This window comes from Typopeltis vanoorti, chromosome 25 (genome assembly GCF_054136105.1).
Source record: "Typopeltis vanoorti isolate ZY-2024b chromosome 25, IOZ_Tvanoo_1.0, whole genome shotgun sequence".
Taxonomy (NCBI): domain Eukaryota; kingdom Metazoa; phylum Arthropoda; class Arachnida; order Uropygi; family Thelyphonidae; genus Typopeltis; species Typopeltis vanoorti.
The window spans coordinates 57,065,247-57,086,976 of record NC_143573.1 but is presented as its reverse complement, the minus strand read 5'-3'; the positions used below and the strand labels follow the sequence as shown (position 1 = coordinate 57,086,976).

The following is a 21,730-nucleotide window of genomic DNA, read 5'->3' as shown; positions in this document are numbered from 1 at the left end:
CTTAGCGATTCTTCCGCGAGTTTTCTGTGTGTTTGACCTCTTTGTGAGTGTTTAGTTGTGTAGTTAGTAAGTGTTCATTAATAAATTGTGTTTTGTTCTACTCGTACGTTTGAACCCTGAACTACTGCGATACATTTCTGGTAGAAAAACGTTACATTATTGATTGACTCAGGTGCTTTTATTGGTTTTCAAGTAGGTAAGTATTTATATTTTATTATAAAATTTTTATTTGCTTTATTTTATATTCTGGGTTATGAAAGATAAAGTCGGTTAGTCTCATAACCGACTTCCTGTGTGATTTTCTTTTAGGCATGGATTGCTGGTTTCAAACAGGTACTTTGAAGAAAAAAGATGGTACATTTGAAAAGGAGGACAAACCAGCAGCTCACTCCATTACTTCGCCAGATGAGCCAACGATAAAAAAAAGATGGTAACCAAGCAATGCTCCAGCGTTTATTTGTCAGAAGAGCTTTCCGCAAAAGAAACCATTTCTGAATCTGCGGTGCCACCTTAATCATTGTTTGCAAAACGCGACAGAAGTTGGGCAGTTGGGGAAAGACCTCCCAATAAAAAATGAAAATACGGAGAAAGTTACTTGAATATGGGATTCACAAAAACAAATGATGGTCGGCCTCTCTGTGTGAGTTATGGAAATGTGTTGACCAACAGTTCCATGTTTCATAATAAATTTAGTTTAATCCTTTATCCAAGTGTGTGCAAACAAAGTTTGCGCCTGAAAGTATCTTCAGGACTGGGGTAAAGTGGTACAACACCGGGAAACTCCTTGCAAAGGTGAAGCAAGCTACCAACACTCCTATCTCAGTATCTCCCATAATGCAAAACACATCTCCTTGCAGATATGTATAATGTTATGCATTAAGGGAAGGGCCACTACCCAGACTTGTTTCGACCTTTATTGAGGTCTCTTCAGTGGGAGCCAGGCCCGAGTGGAGATACCAAGGCAGAAGCATTAGCAAGATCATCTCCTCCTATAGGAACTGCCAAATGGTGTGCCACCTTTTTATTAAATTACTCTGGATTTAGAGAAAGATGTTGAAAGTTTATTTTTCACTTGGTCAGACTATAATAAATTTAGTTTAATCCTTTATCCAAGTGTGTGCAAACAAAGTTTGCGCTGGACTGGGGTAAAGTGATACAACACTGGCCGACTCCTTGCAAAGGTGGAGCAAGCTATAGGAGGAGATGACCTTGCTAATGCTTCTGCCTTGGTATCTCCACTCGGGCCTGGCTCCCACTGAAGAGACCTCAATAAAGGTCGAAACAAGTCTGGGTAGTGGCTCTTCCCTTAATGCATACCATTATACATATCTGCAAGGAGATGTGTTTTGCATTATGGGAGATACTGAGATAGGAGTGTTGGTAGCTTGCTCCACCTTTGCAAGGAGTCACCCGGTGTTGTACCACTTTACCCCAGTCCTGAAGATACTTTCAGGCACAGACTTTGTTTGCACACACACTTGGATAAAGGATTAAACTAAATTTATTATAGTCTGACCAAGTGAAAAATAAACTTTCAACAACAGTTCCATGTTTCCTGCTAAACTGTGGCGTCATTTTGAGGAAAACCATCCCGAGTTGAAAGATAAACCGTATGGTTTTTTCAAGAGGAAGTGCAACGAAATTTTGGCTTCCCAGAAAACTATGACAACACTTGCTAAAACCAATAATGAAAAAGTACTGGAAGCTTCCTACCTAATAAGTTACTGTGTAGCTTGAGCTGGTGAAGCTCATACCATTGCAGAGACTCTTTATTAAACCTTGTACAATCGATATTGTCAAGTGTTTGCTTGATGAAAAAGCTGTTAAGTTGGTCTCCAACATTCCTTTATCAAATAACACCGTTGCTAGATGAATCAATGATATGGCTGATGACATGAAAGATACTTGTCAGTTGCATCAGGTGTACCAAATTCGCACTACAAATTATTCGTTATGTTTACTCAAAGCTATCAGGAGAACCTTCTTCTTTGCAGACCACTACCAACCGACACATCAGGGAGTGAAATATTTAATCTTTTCAATGAATTCTTCTCATCAAATAAAATACCATGGGAAAACTGTGCAGATATATCCACTGATGGGTCACAATGCTGGAGTCATTGCCAAAATTAAAGATAAGGCAAAGAAATGTAGCAGCAGCCATTTCGTTCTTCATAGACACGCACTAGCCTCAAGAAAAATGCCTTCTGGGCTTATGATAGTGTTGAATGATGCCATAAAAATAATAAACTATATAAAATCATGATCTCTTAAAAGCAGGGTCTTAAAACTAATGCGTGAAGATATGGGAAGCCACCATAAGTCCCTCCTGATGCACACTGAAGTAAAGTGGTTGTCTCGAGGAAAAGCGTTGACACGTTTGATAGACCATAATGCTCTATTAGCGACGGTTTTAAATGATGAAGTGGTGTACAAACTGGCATATTTGGTTGATATTTTTAGCAAAATGAATGAAATGAATCTCTCATTGCAAGGAAAAACTGCCACAGTTTTTGATGCAAATGCCAAAATGTCTTCTTTTAAGAGGAAACTTATGTATTGGTTGGAGTGCGTGGAAAAGGAAGATATCGATTGCTTCCTTCTTACAAAAAGCTTCTTGAACGAAAATAACATCAAGATTCAAGAGAAAATACAGAAAAATATTCAGGTGCATCTCAAAGCTTTGAAAGACTCGTTTGAACATTATTTTCCGACAGCTCAAGAGAAGGTGCTTGATGATTTTAAATGGGTACTGAATGTGTTCAGCGTGAACAAAAAACTACCCAGCTTAAACTCAGCAGAATATGAGGTCCTCATAGATTTGACATCTCACAGCGAACTAAAAATCGCGTTTCAAAACCAAAGTCTACCGGAGTTTTGGCTGCATTTACAAGATGAATTCAAAATCTTGTCTGAGAAAGCAAAATTAGTATTGCTGCCTTTCTCAACTGCATATCTCTGTGAAGCAGGATTCCCTGCCTATACAGGTACCAAAACAAATGCAGAACCAGACATTCGCCTGCAATTATCATCAATTGAACTTAAAATTAGAAAACTGTGCAAAAAAAATGCAACCACAGGTGTCTCATTAAATGTTTACACGTTATTTTAAGTTATGTCTTAATTTAGGCCTACTGTTGCACTACAGTGTACTCTAGTTGCACTGTAAAATTAATGTACAATTAATCGATGTAAAATTAATGTAGTTAGTAAAATGAAATAGGAATTTTCTTCTATAATGAATAATAAAAATTTCGAATAACAAGTGATGAACGAATATGTATTTGAATTGAATTGGATGTAATGATTAAATTGGAGGAACTGAGTTTATTGTATGGACCTAAGGGGCTCCACCATAGAAATTGATTCTAAAAAGGGTGCCGTGAGTCAAAAAGATTGGGAACTGCCGCTTTAGATATATCATGTGCAACCACTTGAGATTCACCAAATTTCTCCATGGCATTTGTCCAGAGATGGGTGACATGTGAGCAGATCTCATGTTGATCAGCAGTGATGTAATCCATACTGCTGGTTGTGTATTAGATGGGTGCCTTCAAGGTAGTGTAGGAGTTGGGAATTGATGATTTTTTCCATTACTTCAGACAGGACCGAGGTGAGTGAGATCAGACAGTAGCTAGATGGCAGTGATTTGTCACCCTTCTTGAGAATGGGTTGAATAGAGGCCAGTTTTAGGGAATAGATACTAGTGGAGTGAAAATATATACAGGTGACATAAGATAGGAGTCAGTTCTGTGCACAAATTTTCAGGACAATTGGAGGAATGTCATCAGGGCCAGGAGACTTTTTCGTGTCTAATTTAGACAATAGGTTTCTGATCTCTTTCTGACAAAAAGATATAGGGCTTTTGTATGTTTTGGCAGCTGGAATGGTTGGGAGCAATGCATGCATGCATTAGAAGCAAAGTGTGAAGGCAGGAGATTGGCTTCTTCCGTGGGTGATGATGCAATAGAACCATCTGGGTATGAGATTGGGAATAGTACTGGACAAAAGTTACAACCAGTTGCTTTGGCAAGAGGCCAAAGGCACAGCTGCCATTTGGACAGGATGCAGTTTTCTTGTTTTTTGCCTATTCTCATTCTGTTTTGGAAGCATTGATAGTTTTCTTGCATCTAATTTTGGCTTTTGGTAGAAGCATTGAAAGAGGATGGAGTTCTTGATGTAAGCCAGTTGAGGTATGCTTGATTTTTCATTTGCACACCCTTGGCACATCTTTTGGAAAACCAGGGTTAAGTTAGAGGATGGCAGTTCAGAGAAGTGTGGGGAATGTATGTTTTCATGCCAGTTTGGTTCATTTTGGTTCATGATACCGTTCAGTGCATATGTTTGGATTGGAAGACTGGAAACAATAGTTCAACCATGGGAATGAGGCATAGAAGTCACGGAGGCTGTCCCACTTGGCACTGTTATAATGCTAAACTACGCTTATATGGGAGTGGGCTGTGCAAGTGTTGTTGCATGGGGAGGAGATGAGCACTAGATTGTGGTTGGAATTGCCCGGGGGGGAGGGGGCTCACTTCATTCACTGTGTATTTGGAAGAGTCATTGGTGAGGAAGAGATCTAGAGCTTTTGGGGAGTGGATCGAGTTATCTTGTTACTCTGGTTGGCATGTGAACAATTTGTGTAAGGTTGTTAGTGATGCCAAATGTTTCAGCATCTCTGCCTACAAGATCTGTATGACTGGAGCAGGAAAGCCACTCTTGGTGTTGTGGACATTAAATTCTCCTAGGAGGATGATTTCACTTTTAGGAGAGTGGGACTGGAGAAAATCAGTTTTTAAGGAGAGGAAATTAAAGAGCTCAGAGTGGTTGGTGGCATTAGGAGAGCAATAGAGACAGCAAATGAATTTGACTGAGTGGGAAAGGGATATTTACAACCAAAGAAGGTCAAAGTTGGGTGATTCTAGGTTAGGTGCTCTCTGGCAAGGTATGTTAGATCAGATATTGTGCAGATGCCACCCTTGTTTCAAAGGAGTTAAAGAGGGTGTAGTTTGGAAGGTTGTGATGAATAGTGCTCGGGGGGGGGGATTTGAGTTTCTGAAGATGGTAGTGGACACTATTAAGGTTGGAGTTGAGGCTATGGATGTGCAAGGTTCTGTATGTCATATATTTGACCACAAGGGTCTTGCACATTTGCAGTGCCTGCTTATTGGTCTCCATGGTGGCTGCTAATAGTGTCACTTGATTTTTGCGCTAATTTAACATGGTTTATAGTTGATGATCCAACTGTTTCTCTCCAGTTTTTCGTTTTCTTCAAGTTGTCTTCGAAGATGCTGTCCTTGTTCTTTCTGGGCAAGTGTTAAGACATGTCGAGCACTTATGCATGGGGGGGGGAAGTATCCTTATACTTATTATTTATTGCTGTTATTAATTTGGATGTGCTTGTCAGTGTGTCACACACTTTCATGAGACATGGAAAGTTTGTTCTGACCTTTCTTTTATTTATGGGTCTGAAACGATGGAATCTGACAATATTTCTGGGATTGAAGTTGCATTCTTCTGCTAATTTGCTGATGTCTTCTTTTAATAATTTACCATTTCCATCGGAAAGTTCAAAATAACTGCCTTGGGTCTCCTGTTTTTGGCCTTGAACGAGTCATGTACTGTTGATGCGATTAGGTCGCGGAATTCATTAACGGGGAAGAGTGCATTTGTGATGTGGTGCTGATCATCGAGTAGCTCAAGCTTAGTTTCCAGCATTCGGATTTTGGAAAAAGAAGGCTTCAATCATAGTATTAATGGATTGTTTTCAAGGTTTTTGACTTGTTTGGCTAAGTTCAGAAGTTGTTTTATGGAAGGGAGACAAAGTGAACAGAAAAAAGGCTGGTTGAGATCGATAAAAAGGTTGTGCACCGATTCATCTATTTTTGTGCAGGAAGCATGTAGCCAGTGGCCACAGAAATTGTGCAGTATATCCTGTGTTTTATCGGTAATTTTGGTTTTACAGATGCAGCACTTCATATTGTCATTGAGTTTGTTAGCAATCGACAGTGCTACCCTGGCAAGACTCAAGATGCTTTTTCGTCGTTGACCTTTACTTCATATGGTAAGGCATAGCAGGCACTTGCACATGGCTGTTTTTTAATTGTAAGGATTACTGATTTGATAGACTATAGGTACTTTCAGGTTGTGCAGAAGTAATCTGCTCCTTAGTACCCTCTGTTAGTTTTCTGTTTACTGATTATTTTGCATGAAAAACGCTTACAATAACAATAAAATGTGGATACACATTTTATCGTTTAGAGTAGCTTATTCACAGATGCCACCTGGTTATTTGGACAGATGGCAGTTCTTTTGAGGCAATTTGATGTGAGATCGAGATCAGTAGGGCAAAATATAAAACTGGTTGCTACTATAGGCCAGGGATTGTCAGGGATGATATCAAAGACACATTAACAGATTAGTACAATCAGCACAAGTCAAGTAATGGTTATGGAGTACTTTAACTTCAGAGGCATAGACTGGAAGAAGGAAAGATCACATAACAGGAAGAAAATGGAATTTATAACACTTACTGTTGGCTACATTGCCTCCAACTGCAGAGAGCAATCATGTGATCTTGACTTGGAAGGTAGCAAAATGTGGAAATTTCAATTAAGGAGGAGTATATGTGGAACTACAGGACAGTTAATTATGATACACTTAAGAGGCAGCCTGAAGTTCTACCCATGGTGTAAAGATTTGAAATGAGTGAATGTTCACAGTGCATGGAGGATTATGAAAAGGTAGCTGGAGGAAGCAGTATCAAACTGTATGTCCAAGGAGAAATCAGACACGAGATCGATGATTAGGACAAAATATGATAAGGTATCTTGCACATGTCTGTTTTTTAATTGTAAGGATAACTGATTTGATAGACTGTAGGTACTTACAGGTTGTGCTGAAGTAATCGGCTCCTTAATACCCTCTGTTAGTTTTTCATTTACTGATTATTTTTCATGAAGTACAAAATAATAATAAGGTATATCATTAAGTATGAGCTGCAAAAAAAAAATGAAAATGTTGTGGAAGGTAGATAAGGAGAAAGGTGACCATCTAATTCATGAATAGCATGGGATGCAGGCAAGAAGGGTGACCAGCATGGTAAGGAATTCAAAATCACATTTTCAGAAATTCTGATAATGTGATTTTGTTATGTGGCAAGTAGGAAGAAAAATTACTATGGAAGCATAATAGTTAAGCCACTGAGTGACCTAGTGGCTTTGCAAGGGTATATCATCCAAGTGAGGATACTATTATGGCGAAGGTGACAGGGACTGATGTGAAAACAGAGATTGATGAATTGGAGATACTTTTGAAGAATCTCAATGCAAATACAGCTGGGATTATATGAAATATTAGTTCACATTTTACAAGAATGTGCAAGGGAACTGCTGAGCCTTTGATTAGGCTATTGATCTCTTAGCTCTAGCAAAGTCACAAGGGAGTGGAAGAAGGAAGGTAAAATAATTACTTTGCATAAAGGAGGATCTAAATCTGTAGCAGCAAATTATAGACCAGTCAGTATCTCAGGAGTGGTAGTAAAAGTGCTGGAATAGTTGATCAAATATTCAGGAATGAGTGGTGGATAAGAATATGATACTGTTTTAGAAGCAGCAAGGCTTCATGAAGGGTTGGTCATGAATAGCACGTGGCTTAATAATTTACTAATATTTGATCATAGAGTGACAACCAACTTGAACAAAGAGAGAATCGTTACATGATGCTGTTGCTGAATTTTGCAAAGGTGTTTGACAAGATACTACATAGAACTCTGTTGTGCAAACTGGAACAAATGAGAATGTATATGAAACTGGTGATATGGATACAAGAGTAGCCAATGGACAGATACCAAAAAGTGGTATGTGGAGGAGCAGAATCCATGAGAAAGTATGTGACCAGTGATGTGCAATAAGGCTCTCTGCTTGGAACACTGCTGTTTAATTTGTATATAAATGCTATGGGAAATATCATTTATATACAGAATAAATGCTTGTTCTCTGATGATTCAAAGATGGGTAGAATAATAGTTAATCAAGGTGATGTAGAGAGTTTGCTGGATAATTTTAAATAGGCTGACAGTATGGGCAAAACATAATGGATGTCAGTTTAATGTGAAAAAGTATGAAGTTATGCATTTTGGGATAAAAAGATTACAAGCTGTGTACTGCATTAAGGGAACTGTACTCCATGAAATTGATGAAACCAGAGATTTTGAGATAGTAGCAAATAAGAGAGTTGAAGTTTAGAGGGTATATTGCTAAGGTAGCCTATAAGATGACTTGCTTATTGAAGAACCCACTAAGAAACAGAGATATAAGAGTTATCATTCCTCTTTGTAAAGTTTTTATATGACCATCTGGATTACTATGCTCAGCTCTGGTCTCTTGGGTTTCTTTGGGATGAGGAATAGTGGAGAGGATACAGAAGTTGAGTGTCCAAGATGAGTGGTCTGAGGAATGCTTCCTATGGGAATAGATTGATTGACAAAAAAGAAAGATATATGATAGAAACATTTTAGTTACGTAAAGAATTTTATAGGATTAATACAGAGGAAATATTTCAGCATGTGGCTAGAGAGGTTAGGACAACAGATAATCTCTGGAATTTGGGTAAGATTGTGGTTAGGAGGGATGTGAGGACTAGATTTTTTTTTTTTTTTTTGGACAGTGGTGAATAAATAGAATGAGTGCCAGATTCATTTCTGAATGCTTTGTCTGGTAATGGTTTCATGGAGAGATAAAATAGATATAGTGTAGATAGTTTGGGTTGCCAACAATGAGTCTTAGGACTTGATGGAGGTGCCTGTGCAATAATAATAATATTTTTCATGTTCCTTTCTTTGTAGACTTCAAGCAATCAAGCCTCAGCAGCCTAGAATAGTTCCAATGGGCCCACCTGTTTCTTCATTGTTGGATAACAGAGGATTAATAAACAACAGTGCCAGAAGACTTGAAGTGTTGCGTAACTGTGTGAATTGCATTTTTGAAAACAAAATATCTGATGCTAGAAAGGTAATTCCAGAATCTTATGAATTTTATGATGAAATTTAATATGGGTATTATTAACATTATAGTTGCCTTCATATATTATTTTATATATACACACAGAGTGTCTGTTAAGTAATGAGTTTGATTTTTTACAGGATAGTCCTTTGAATAAAAGTAACAAATGTGTTCAGTTTCAACCACTAGAGTGTGTTGAATTGCAGGTGCAACTTTTGAATCAGGTGATGCAGCAGTTTTTGTGTGGCAACCATTGAAGTAAGAGTGTGAGTGGAGTATGTCAGAAGTTGCATCATGGAGCAAAGAGCTGTGATAAAATTTTACTGTAAATTAGGAAAAACTGCTACAGAAATGTACCAAGACCTAAAAAAAGTTTACAGTGATGACTGTCTGAACCGTGCAGCATTCCACTGGTTTTTCAATGTTTAAAGAGGAGATGAGTCCGCGCGGTTAGCCTAGTGGCTATGCGCTTCGCAACCATATGCCTGGGGAAGGAGTGTCCTAGGTTCGATTCCCGTCGGTGACGTGAGGAGCTGAAGGATCTTCCTCAGCCATAGCCAAGTTAGCCAGTCTTGGGCGTGGACAGCAGGGTTTTTTCCTCAGTTTATTCTGGGGTTTTTCATCCCACAAAGCAGGCAAACTGGCCTTGAGAACTTAACACTACAGCCCATAGGATATACCGCAGCATAGGGCTGACCACCTTATCCTGTAAACGGATTGAGGTCCGATGATCAATGGACCCTCGACACCGCAAGGTAAAAGAGGGTATAAAGAAGATGAGATGAGATGAGAAAGAGGAGATGGAGTCCCTGAACAATGAAATAACACTGTGGATGGCCAGTTTCTGCACAGACAAATGAAATGTGGTGATGCTAGGGAAATTATTGTCCATGACAGGTGAATAACCACTAGGCTACTCACTGTCAGTAAGGAAATTGCCAGATTGATCTTAGAAAGAGATTTGCACAAGAGGAAGATTTGTTCAAGGTTTATGCCTTTCATGTTGACACACAAATAGAGAGATAGCACTAGGTCACATGTTGTCAAAATTTCATCCATACAGTTGATCAAGATTGTGATGTGTTGCCAAGAATTGTCACTGGTGATGAAAGTTCGTGTTTTCAGTTTAATCTTTTGGATTTGAATCCTGCTGTGGATGTTTGTGATTGTCTTTAGTTGGGAGGGACTTCCACCACTAGTGTCAAACCACTGCCCCACTCATTGGAGGCCTAAAGTTTGAAAAAGTTAATGTTTTTCTAGAGCAGGGTTTCCAGATTATATAAAAAAATAAAATTAAATTAAAAAATTCCTTAGCCAGTCCACAATACTGATGTACTATAGATTTACAGCCAGTGGGGAAATGGGATGTGAGGGTGGCCATTTCACTAATACCTATAATTTGAAGGATCTTCCTTATTACCCTTCTTAAAAATGGGAGTTATTTATGATAACGACCAATTGCCAGGAGTCAGATCTCCTTTTAGAACTTAATTTAAAATTTTTTATTATCCTTAGTAGCTGGTCATCTATAATACTTCCATAATATTGTGGATACTTCCTTGGCCCTCTTCCTTCCCATTCCATGAACTTGCCAAATGTATCATGCAACTCATCTTCCAAAAAAAAGGATCCACCAATCCTATACTCTCAAATCACACCTGTCTTCTTTTATGTATTCTTTCCCCTATCCTCTGTTAGAAAATCCTTAAAATATTTCATCCAGACTGTTATTGGTGCTAACATCAGTGATTATGGTGTCTGATTTGATATTCTTATGTGCCTAAAATGATGTATACTCTAACAATAGTGTATTCTAGAACAGACTGTTCCGACATTTTTCCTTACATGTTCATAGTTTTTTTTTCTCTTGCCTCGCTTAATAACTTAGCATTTTCCCCCAGTCCTCCTGTCTACAAGAACTAAGCTCTTATAAAGTTTTTTTATATGCTTTTTTCCTCTTCTTCTTCTTCTCAGTAATAGTTTCAAAAGCTTGTTTTGTCATCCACTCTGCCTTACTGTGATTCAAATGATTTTCAAAATTTAATGTTTCCTTTAATGCCACGTGTACCAAACCCTTCATATCATTATAAACTTCACCAGCACTCCATTTCTCATGCATGTTCAGTTGTTGATTGACCCTACTTTCATACAATTCTTTAACATTCACTGCTAATTTGTACTTGTCATATTCTGCATCTCTCAATAATCTTACTTCTCTTAGAATGCAGTGTCATTATTGTTTTATGATCAGAGGTTGATAAATCATTTAAACCTCATGTATACTGTATCCAAGTAAATTTTTGACTATCTTTCTGCTGGAAGCATGAATTCATCAGTTGACATTCTTATACCTCATGCAATGCAATCAGTCTTTTACCATTCTTTTCTACATCTTCACCAGAAGATCTACTGTTAGATCCCCTGAACTATCTGCGATTCAAGTTTCCAAGGACAAATAGCTCTTGGTCATGTCTGTGTCTCCATTAGTTCACTTAACTTCTCAAAATACTTCTTTTATGCATGGAAAGGCTTATGTGTTCACAGTACATGTTATTTATTTTCACGGTATTGAAGACAACACAGAATGATAAGAAAATAATATTTATTAACTTATTTGCTGATATTTCTGTGGTATTATATCCAGCATCTTCAGAGCACAAAAACAGTTTGTTCAAGTATGTGAAACAACAACATTTTGGTATGACAGTGGGACTAGTTTAAAAAAATTGTAACAGACAACATAAGGAACTAAAGTCCTAATTAGGTGCCATTTGTGTTGGAAAAAAGAGAGAAAACAGATATTAATTAGATCTTAAACTGACTGTCTCCCAGATTTTTGGTAAATTTATACAGCCATACTTGTTGAGGTTTGGAGTATGTTTTAAAGCTTCTGTTGATTCCAAAAACAAACGCTCTGACTTATGACTTCTGAGTAGTACTTTTGTTTTCTTCCAATTGATCCTGTGTGAAGTGGTATCCAAGGCATGGTCTGCTAGATCTGACTTGCCATAACAGTAGTGCTGGATGTATTATTTATGTTCACTTAAGTGAATGTCAACAGTTCTTCCTGTCTGTCCATAGTAAGCCTGGTTACAAGAATAGGGCACTTCATAAACTCCTGGATGTGATAAAAAAAAAAAAAAAAGAGTTTGTCCTTAGATGAATGGATAAGAGTTGCCAATTTGACATAAGGTTTAAATACTGTGCATAGTCGATATTTATTGAGCATTCTAGATATCTTTTCAGATGTGCCTTGAATGTATGGGATGGTAACAGTTTTGCTGCAGTCTTATATGGTAGGCAAGGGAGGAGATTTCTGGGGAGCATTTAGTATTTTTTCTATCCTATGAAAATTATAGCTGTTGGCCAGGATGGTGTGACATAAGTGAGTGAGTTCAGCAGTAAGAGCATTGTCATTGGAACAAATAGCTCTAGCTCTGTGAGTTAGTGTTTTAGGATACTATACTGTTGAGCTGGATGATGGTGTGACAGTTTGTGCAAATATCTCCCTGTATGTGTGTGGATTTTCTATAAACAGAAAGAGATAAGGAAACATCTGGAAGCCGTGTGATTACTGTATCCAGAAAGGACAGACAGTCATTGGTTCCTGTTCCATTGTGAAGTGGATTTTAGAGTGTTGGCTATTTACATGCACTAAAAATGTATCCGATGTGTCTGGACTATGTGGCCAAATAGCAAACACATGATCAACATAGCATAACCAAATCACTGATTTGAGAGTGGCTGTATTCATAACTAGCTTTTCCAAGTGTTCTATGTAGAGATTGGCTAAAGGGGGGGAAAGCCTATTGCTGTTCCATCTAGTTGTCTGTATATCTTCCCTTTCCATGGAAAATGTAAATCAAGGGTTTCAATTAACTGTACATTGTTAAATAGGGAAGTGATATCAAAACTAATCATTACGTCTAAACTTTTTAAGATATGATTTTCTAAAATACTGTTTAGGTAAACAGAATTTTTAACAAAGAAGGGCAAATTATTTGTGAAGTTGGCTAGTAATTTAGCTAAATGTTTAGCGAGTTTGTATATGGGACTGTTTATTATTATTATTATATGACACCTCCAGGGAGTTAATAGACTCATCGAGGGAGGGCACTTGCTCTACAATTCTCTGTCTCCACTATTCAATCCACCAACTACAACGAACTGCAACTACACCAACGCCATCTACTGCCCATTACCACCACTTTCATAGGCACCCATGCTCACAGCATTTATACTATCCACAATAGGGCTTAGGGTGTACCTTGTTTGTGAATTTTAGGTGCTCCATATATTAAATATGTATTTAATATATCTTTTTATTGGGAGTAAATATATTTTAATAATATATTTACTCCCAGGCAAAATTATGTCCTCGACTTAACACATTAACAGCTTCATCTGTTAAGGATATCAATAATAAATTCATGACGCAATCTTGTTGGAATTGCGATCGTTTTGTAGCACTTTGATGCTGGAAGATTTCAAATTTCTTCTGGTGCTAGTTTTTAACTTTGATGAATTCTTTATTAGCTTTTGCATCGGAGATGCTATCAATGATATCAGAACAAGATGCTGTCAGAATTAAAAACAAGTTTTTAATTCTGACAGCATCTTCAGTTCTTAATTCAGCTTTTAATACTGTCTGGGCCAATACACAATCATTCTGTTTGGAAGCCATTTTGTTTTTCACAAAGTTTATCTTCTACATATCATTTAAGTTTTGAAGTTAATATTTGCACATATAACTTATAACTAGTATTTAGGAGACTTATCCTCTGTAGTTTGCACTTATTGCTCTTTTTATATATTGAGATAATAAATGCTTTATTCTAATTTTCTGAGATTTTTCCTTACTGCCAGATATTGTTAAATAATTTAAAAAGTTGTTTGATAAACAGGGTGCTCTCATATTGAATGAGTTCTATATTTATTCCATCTATTTATTTATTCCATCCATTTATTCCATAGTATTTTTGTAATTGTATGGGAATTGTAGTGGTTTTTTTTGGTAGTTGTTGTTTTGAAGACAGGTAAGTGGAAAGTATTCTGAAGGGTGTGAAAGTGTGGGAGTTGTATTTGTTTAGTACTCTTGATTTTATTGAATAGTACTATAGATTGTTGGGGGGGAGGTTCACATTGAGGATTTTCACAAGGGATTTTCCCAATTTATTTTTTATTGTATTGCTTGTTGGATTTCTTGTAATTTTATTTCTTCCACTATATAGTGGAGAAGTTAGCACATCAGTGTGTGTGTGTGTGTGTTTCCCTTTTTTCCTCACTAGAGATCAGGCCAGTAGAATAATGGTTGATCAAATCATTGTCACTTTGGTATGCTGTTTGAAATGTAATATAGCTTGTCTTTGTATATATATGTGTATAGTCCAGATGATGACCATAATATTAAGTTCAAAACGTTGGGAAATTAAAGTAATTACTTCTAACATGGTTGTAATAATTTTATTGAAATGAATATCAATTTTAGTTTCATTACTATCTTGCCACAAGTTTGGAAGAAGTCCAGTCAGGTTTTCTTTTTGAATATTTTAAGTTTCACTTTTTGTTTACCTCATACTGTATAGATATAAATGGAAAAAGCAGAATTGGAAGTTCAAGTAAGTGATGGCACAAGACTGGAATAGTTTACTTGACTGAGAACCATGATAGGAAGAAAAAGATTATGTAAAATGCTGGATGTTTTCATAGAAAAGTTTGTATCTCAAATGCAATATAGAATGTGAAGCCTGCTAGCACATAGTATTTTTGTAATTGTATGGGAATTGTAGTGGTTTTTTTTGGTAGTTATTGTTTTGAAGATGGGTAAGTGGAAAGTATTCTGAAGGGTGTGAAAGTGTGGGAGTTGTATTTGTTTAGTACTCTTGATTTTATTGAATAGTACTATAGATTGTTGGGGGGGGGGGGGGGTTCACATTGAGCACTTGTAAATGAAACTTGGGAGAATGTCTTAGTTTATTTTCTCGTAAATGGTTTATAATAAAAATCATCTGTAAGTATATTGTATATATGCATAAAATAAGTATTATGCATATGTAAAATAATATGTAAAAATAATTTTATTATTGATGGTCATAATAAAATTTTGACTGATTACATTATTTCTAAATAGACCTTTCCAGCAGTATTAAGAGCATTAAAAAGCAAGACTGCTCGTCTTGCCCTCACATTGGAATTAGCCCAGCATGTTATTGGAAATAAGGCAATGTTGGAACACCAGCAATTTGATTTGGTTGTGAGATTAATGAATTGTGCTTTGCAGGTAAGTGTCCTTTCATAACTTTGTTTTTTTTTTATAATTGCAATTTATTATATTCTAAGCTTTTATTGCTTTCCAGAGGTGCCTGCATGGCCTTGTGGCAATATTTGGCTCTATAGTATTAAACCACACTAGAAGATTGTTATAGGTTCATTTCTAGTTACTGAGTAGAGGAACTTTTTGTAGGCTTTTTTCAGCCAGTTTCTGAGCTAGTCAATCTTTCTCAGAGGCAAGGTCTTCCTTCTTCAAATTCAGATTTTTAACTCAGGAACTCAGAAATATTGACCAAACAAATCATGTTATTTCAGACAACAGTACAAATGAAATGGCAGTACCATACTCTCATCACCTTTCAAAATGACTGTTATCCACAAACTTAGTTATTGTTGTTGCTGTTGAACTCCTTTCTCCTAAAGGAGTTCTACTTACTCCCTTTGGGAAATAAAATGCATTATAATTTTTTTATAATGAATATTATAATAAATTCCAATACTTTTTATAAATGTATTGGAATTTTTTATAATATTCATTATACAGTAATCTGCCATTTATCTGATCACACCAGGAGGGCAGTTTGCTGTACCGATAATTGAAGGGTTTTGAAGGTCAGATAAATGACAGATTACTGCAATAAATGTGGTGGTCCAGGCAATATCCTGTCAATTGCACTCCATAAATATGACTTATCCTATATATCTGCAGAGATTATCATGCTCATCTGCCATCTACCTGATACTATTTGGAAATAAGATTCAGTCCATTTCCCTCATCGAGATTCTCTCAAAGAGTAGAGAAGTCATCAAAGGTCAACGTCTTCACTATCTGCAGGCTGACCAATTAATTAGTGGTCATGATTGTGGATTCTGCTAGCCACTCTTGATCCATTGCAGATTTTCTAGCCATACACATTTTGACTCATTCACCTTTTGATATACACAGTGTGCCTGTTAAAGTAATGAGATAATTATTATATCGAAACAAAGAACTATATTTGGAATTTTCAATTACACAGATTCAAATTATGACATTCAAATTTATGACAGTACTGTCCATTCTCCCTCCAATTCCACACAATGTTTACATCTGTCGTACAGGTTTGTGAAGGCATGATGGAAGTCCTGAAGAGGAACCTCCTTCATTTTCTGGGTCACACCGCATTGGATGTCCTCAGTGTCACTGAAGTTTCAAGGCACACTTCATTTGTGTGGGTAGAGGAAAAGTTTGTGGGAGACAAATCTGGCAAATAGGAAGAGATGTTCAATCACACAGATTGATTTCAAAGCCAGAAAATGCTTCACAGGCAGCCCACAGTACGTTGCTGTGGAACAGTTCTTTCCTGACACGTCGCATGTGGATATACAGATGTTGCATTACTCTTTATACTGACCGTTCACTGTGGTTCCCTCAGGAGCAAATTTGCGGTGGATAATTCCAGCAGTGTTTGACCATTAAAAAAGCATTGACCATAACGTGCCATTATCTTGGCACGTTATTTTTGCAGCCTGACTTTCTTCTGCCACGGAGAAGATGTTCCATGTCATCACATACCCTTGCATTTTGTTTCTGGATCAAACTAAAAACACGAACTTCCATGACTGGAGACAATTCTTTGCAAATATCATGATCGTGATCAACTGCATGGATGAATTTTGATAACATACAACCTGGTGCTCTCTCTGTTCATGTCAATATGTGCAGCACAAACCTTGAACAAATCTTCCTCTTGTGCAAATCTCTTTTTAAGATTAATCTGGCCATTTCCTTACTGGCATCATACTGTACAGCAAATAGCCTAGTGATTATTCACCTGTTGTGGGCAACACTTTCCGTAGCTTTCACTACATTTTCATTTGTCCATGTTGAAAATCGCCATCCACAGTGTGGTTCATCCTCCAGGGACTCCCTCTCCTTCTTTAAACATTGAAAACCAGTGGAACACCTGTGCACGGCTCAGACAATCATTGCTGTAAACTTTTTTTTTTAGGTCTTGGTACACTTCTGTAGTAGTTTTCCTAATTTACAATAAAATTTTATCACAGCTCTTTGCTCCATGATTCAACTTCTGACATGCTCCACTCACACACTCTTACTTCAGAGGTTACTTTTGAAACTGCTGCATCACTCTGCTTGAAAGTTGCACCTGCAATTACAACACACTCTACCAGTCAAAACTATAAACATGTTTGTTACTTTTATTCAAAGGGCTGTGCTGTAAAAAATCAATCTCATTACTTAACCCACACACTGTGTAAGTCATGGAAATGTTTGGATAAACTTTGTAATTACCCTTGACATTTTCAAGGGTAATTGCCATGCATTCTCCACAATTGGGTTTGCTACCTTCAAATCTGGATAATCATTTCATGTTGTGGTGGATGATTTCTTTACTTCATACTTCCATATCAATGAAGTGCATCTGAGAGCTCTATATGTCTATCTATTCTCTTTCTCCTACACATTAATGACCTGGCTGGCTAACGTTAAATTCTGTTCATGCTTTTGCTAATAATGTACATTTCATTCCTCTCCTTCATTTGACAGACCTCGTTATGCTCAAATGAGACAGTTTTCAGCATCTTCCATAACCAGTGTCTTAAACACTGGTCTCCTTTTAATTCTCCAGTGAGACAAGGACAACCTATCAGATTTCATTACTACCAAAACAAAATCTAGTCCTGTGTTATGTTTCATAAGAAAGATCTTGCTTCACTTCCTCTACATTTAATAATAACCAAATCTCTAGGAATCATTAAATTTTTCTCTCTGTCTTGGGCTGACTTACTCCTTCCCTCTTAGTCTTTTTGTGGCACAAATACATCACATCTAGAGAATCCTCAATCTCCAGAAATCCAAGGTTTCCTTTCCAACTCTCTCTACTCATGTTTATAACTCCTGACTCTGTATGATTATTCTGGTCAGTATACAACATTGTGATGAATAACTTCCTTTCTTCAAATCCTGTCCATAGTTTTGTCAATGACAGTACTGTCCATTCGGATTTTTTTTTTTTTTTTCACTCAACAGTCCTTACAACACTATATATCCTAAGATTTTCCATAAACAAGATCTTAAACACTGATTTCCTTGCAATATTTTAGTGGGGTTAGTCAATCTTGTCAACTTCCATGCCACAAAACACAATCCTGACTTATTTCACACAAGAAAAATCATACTTCATTTTGACAATACTGAGATCTCCATATGAAATCAGATATCTCTTCTTGATCTGACTTTCTCCTCGAGCCTCTCTGGGCAAGAGGACTATGTTAGTCCAAGGAACTAGCTTTCCCTTTGGGGTATTCGCTCTTCCCCCCCCCCCCCTCACACACACAGTCATTTTGTTTCCACCTTATGCAGCTTCTATAGGTATTATTTTCACGGATGCTGTTTCTGTTGAACTAGCTATCATTCCTCCAGTTCCCTGACGTCTGTAGAAACGCTCCGGTCCCAAATATACCAAATCAATTTCTTGTCCTGCACTTTTATCTGTCTACCTCTGTGCTTTGTAACAGTCTTACCACACAGTTTTCCCTAAAGATCACAGCTACAACTTGCTCAAAAAATATATCAGTAGGTTCCATCTTCGTTGACTACTTTCCTACACATGGCATTGATGTGTTATAGGTTTTGCATAGCTTTTCGTGTTTGGCGTTGCTATATAAATGTCAGATACCAACTTTATAATACTGTTCTCACATTTTGGATATTATATCAAAAATTTCCTTAAAAATGTTTGATGGCATTCAAAAGAGAGCAGCCCCTGCTTAATAATTGACTCTTTTCTCACAGAATTTACTTCTTTTTGTAGATATTCAGTTTCTGTCTCCATTCTGTTTTTTGGAACAGCCCTCATGTTGTTTTCCATAAATCCTGATACTGCCAGGTGATTAAGAAGCACATCAAACATGTTCCTTTTTTTTATTATAATAAGATTGCTATTGTATATTTTCTGTATTATAATAATTTATATAAATGTACTAGTTGTGTACATTTATATAAATTATTATAATACAGAAAATGTACTTATTTCTAGTTTTGCAAGGACCTAAGGTTTGCAAACCAGAAGTGCCATTATCCTCAGTCTTGATGCCAGAGAGTCCATGACATACAACTTATCAAGATAGGTTTGCCAAACTATTAGTTCCACACATTGTATAAATGGACTGAAACATCAGAAATTCCAGAGCTGTATTTAAAATAATGTAAGTCATGTTCCTAGAGCACAATATACGCACCAGCCTGGACATGATCAGTCTATTCAGAAATGTGCCCAGAGATGAAATTTTATGTTTGCTGAAGCTTTTCCCATTGCTACCATTAGACTTCACTACTGTGTAGAGAACAATTTTTTTCCAATATTACAATTAAATATGATAATAAGTAGTTTGCCCATGACTTGTCACTGTTGCCACAGCATATGCTTCAAAAAACAGTCCTTGGCAGCATACCACGTAACCCCCCCCCCCCAATAGATACATTCATGACATTTTTGTCATACATGACCAAGATCTAAGGAGCAACTTGTTAAGTTTAAAATCATTTTGACATTTGCAATATAAGACATTAGAATAGAATTAAAATTAGAATTAGAATAGAATAAGATATTAGAATTAGAAATGATAAAGGTGGCATTAAAACTGGAGAAAAAGATATCCTTGAAGTATGGAGTAATTACTTCAAAAAATTGCTAAATGAAACAAGCAGTGATAGCAAAGTGGTAAAAAACAATCAACAGGCTTACAGTCAGGAATACATATCCATACTTGAAATAGAAAAAGCCATCAAAGGCTTGAAATGTGAAAAGGCAGCAGGAATAGAATAACTGGCACATACCTGTTTATACTTTTTCAATGCATTATCCACCACTAAAAAAAGAAAAAAAAAAGTATTATTAACACTCTATGTATAGAGGAGAAACTTTCAGTAATAATACTGAGAGAGAGAGAGAAACCGGGAATTAGCTTATAGCATAGGTGGTAGATGACTTTCATCACTCTAAAACACCACCCAGCCTGTTGGAGGAAAGAAGTGGCATTGCCATGTTTTGCCTCTAGAGCAGGGCTTCTAAATGCATTGCAGGTGGAAGCTCCCCTATTTACACTTTCCACACTGTAATTATTTAATTAGGGAACCAGTATCTCCTTCATTTTAAGGTATTTCAGTAAAGTGGTTCCTGCAGGCTAGCCTCCAGATTGTACCCAAGACCTAACCTAACACTGCAGGAGGCTTCTTGATAAAGTGGCTAATTCTGCTGCTGGTTTGTCGGGTTGTGCCTGGAGGGAGTCTAAGAATAGTAGTTTGCAAGGACATTATCCATTTTTGGAGTCTGGTCACTCCCTGTGTGGGAGTGGTGACCACAAGTTCTTCATCCCTGCGGCATGTCTTAACTCTTTCTTTACTATGATAGATAGTATAAAAAGTTCTAGTCACCATAGATAAAAAAGTTCTGCAAAAGCTATCAAGAGGACTTTAAAAAAATTACATACAAAAAAAAAACAAAAAAAACATTACCAATACCCAAAAATATTCCCAAAAATTAGATTGACTTTATATCTGAGGTTTCAGTTCTAATAACAATGATATGCACTAACATTACCTAGAGAGAGAGAGAGAGAGAGAGAGATCGAAACCTGATATGTTATTTATCAATGAACTGCAACCACATCTTGCCTCGACTTTCATCATTACATCTCCCATGATATCATTTATAGGAAGGGCAGAACTTGCACTGATATCCCATGCCAAAGGTTATTGGACTTGGAATCCCCCTTATATGATCTGCTTGGGCTTAAGATTTCCACATTTCCTAACCTTATTGCCTTCATTTGCTGCCTGGTCTGTTCTGTTTCTGATGACTTTACCAACCTGTTCACCATTTATCTTTGAAAGTCAATCATGCAGTCTAATACTCTGATAGTGAGATAATCTTTCTTGATGATTTCAACATATATCCACAATTCAGACACATTTTCTTTCTCCAATTTCACAGACCAAGCTGGAGGAGAAGCAGCACTGTTCTAGCTATCAGTAATGACTTAAACACAAATTATTCGCCAGCTCCCAGAATTCCAGATAATGTTCATCATTCTCTCTACATCAGCAATTCTTAACTAGCTACCTCTAGATACACTGTTGATGTTAGTTCTTCTCTTAGCCGGTCTAATTCTAACCTTGTCCATGTTTCCCTTTCTACAGATCATCCTTCTCCCAGTCATTCTCTGCTTCATATGCTTTAGCACTATGATAGTGCCAATTATGATGACATTCAGGATATCTGAGCCTCGCATATATGTCTCATTATTGCTTCCGCTCTTCTGATTCAGGCACCTGGTCTGATTTAGTAATAGAAACTCTTCTGGTTGGGATGAATTTATTCCCCACATACACTACATCTTGCAATGCAAAAAAATAAATAATAAATAAACAAATCCAAAACAGACTTTGTAAGAGC

At 37.0% G+C, this 21,730-nt stretch overlaps 1 protein-coding gene across 1 annotated transcript in view; it reads left to right on the top strand.

The window, feature by feature from the left end:
* Sbf (SET domain binding factor) overlaps nt 1–21,730 on the top strand; it is a 631,948-nt gene that overhangs the window by 186,032 nt on the left and 424,186 nt on the right. Inside the window, 2 exon segments of the mRNA XM_090414822.1 lie at nt 8,846–9,011; nt 15,133–15,282. Coding sequence (XP_090270948.1) covers nt 8,846–9,011; nt 15,133–15,282 — 316 coding nt within the window.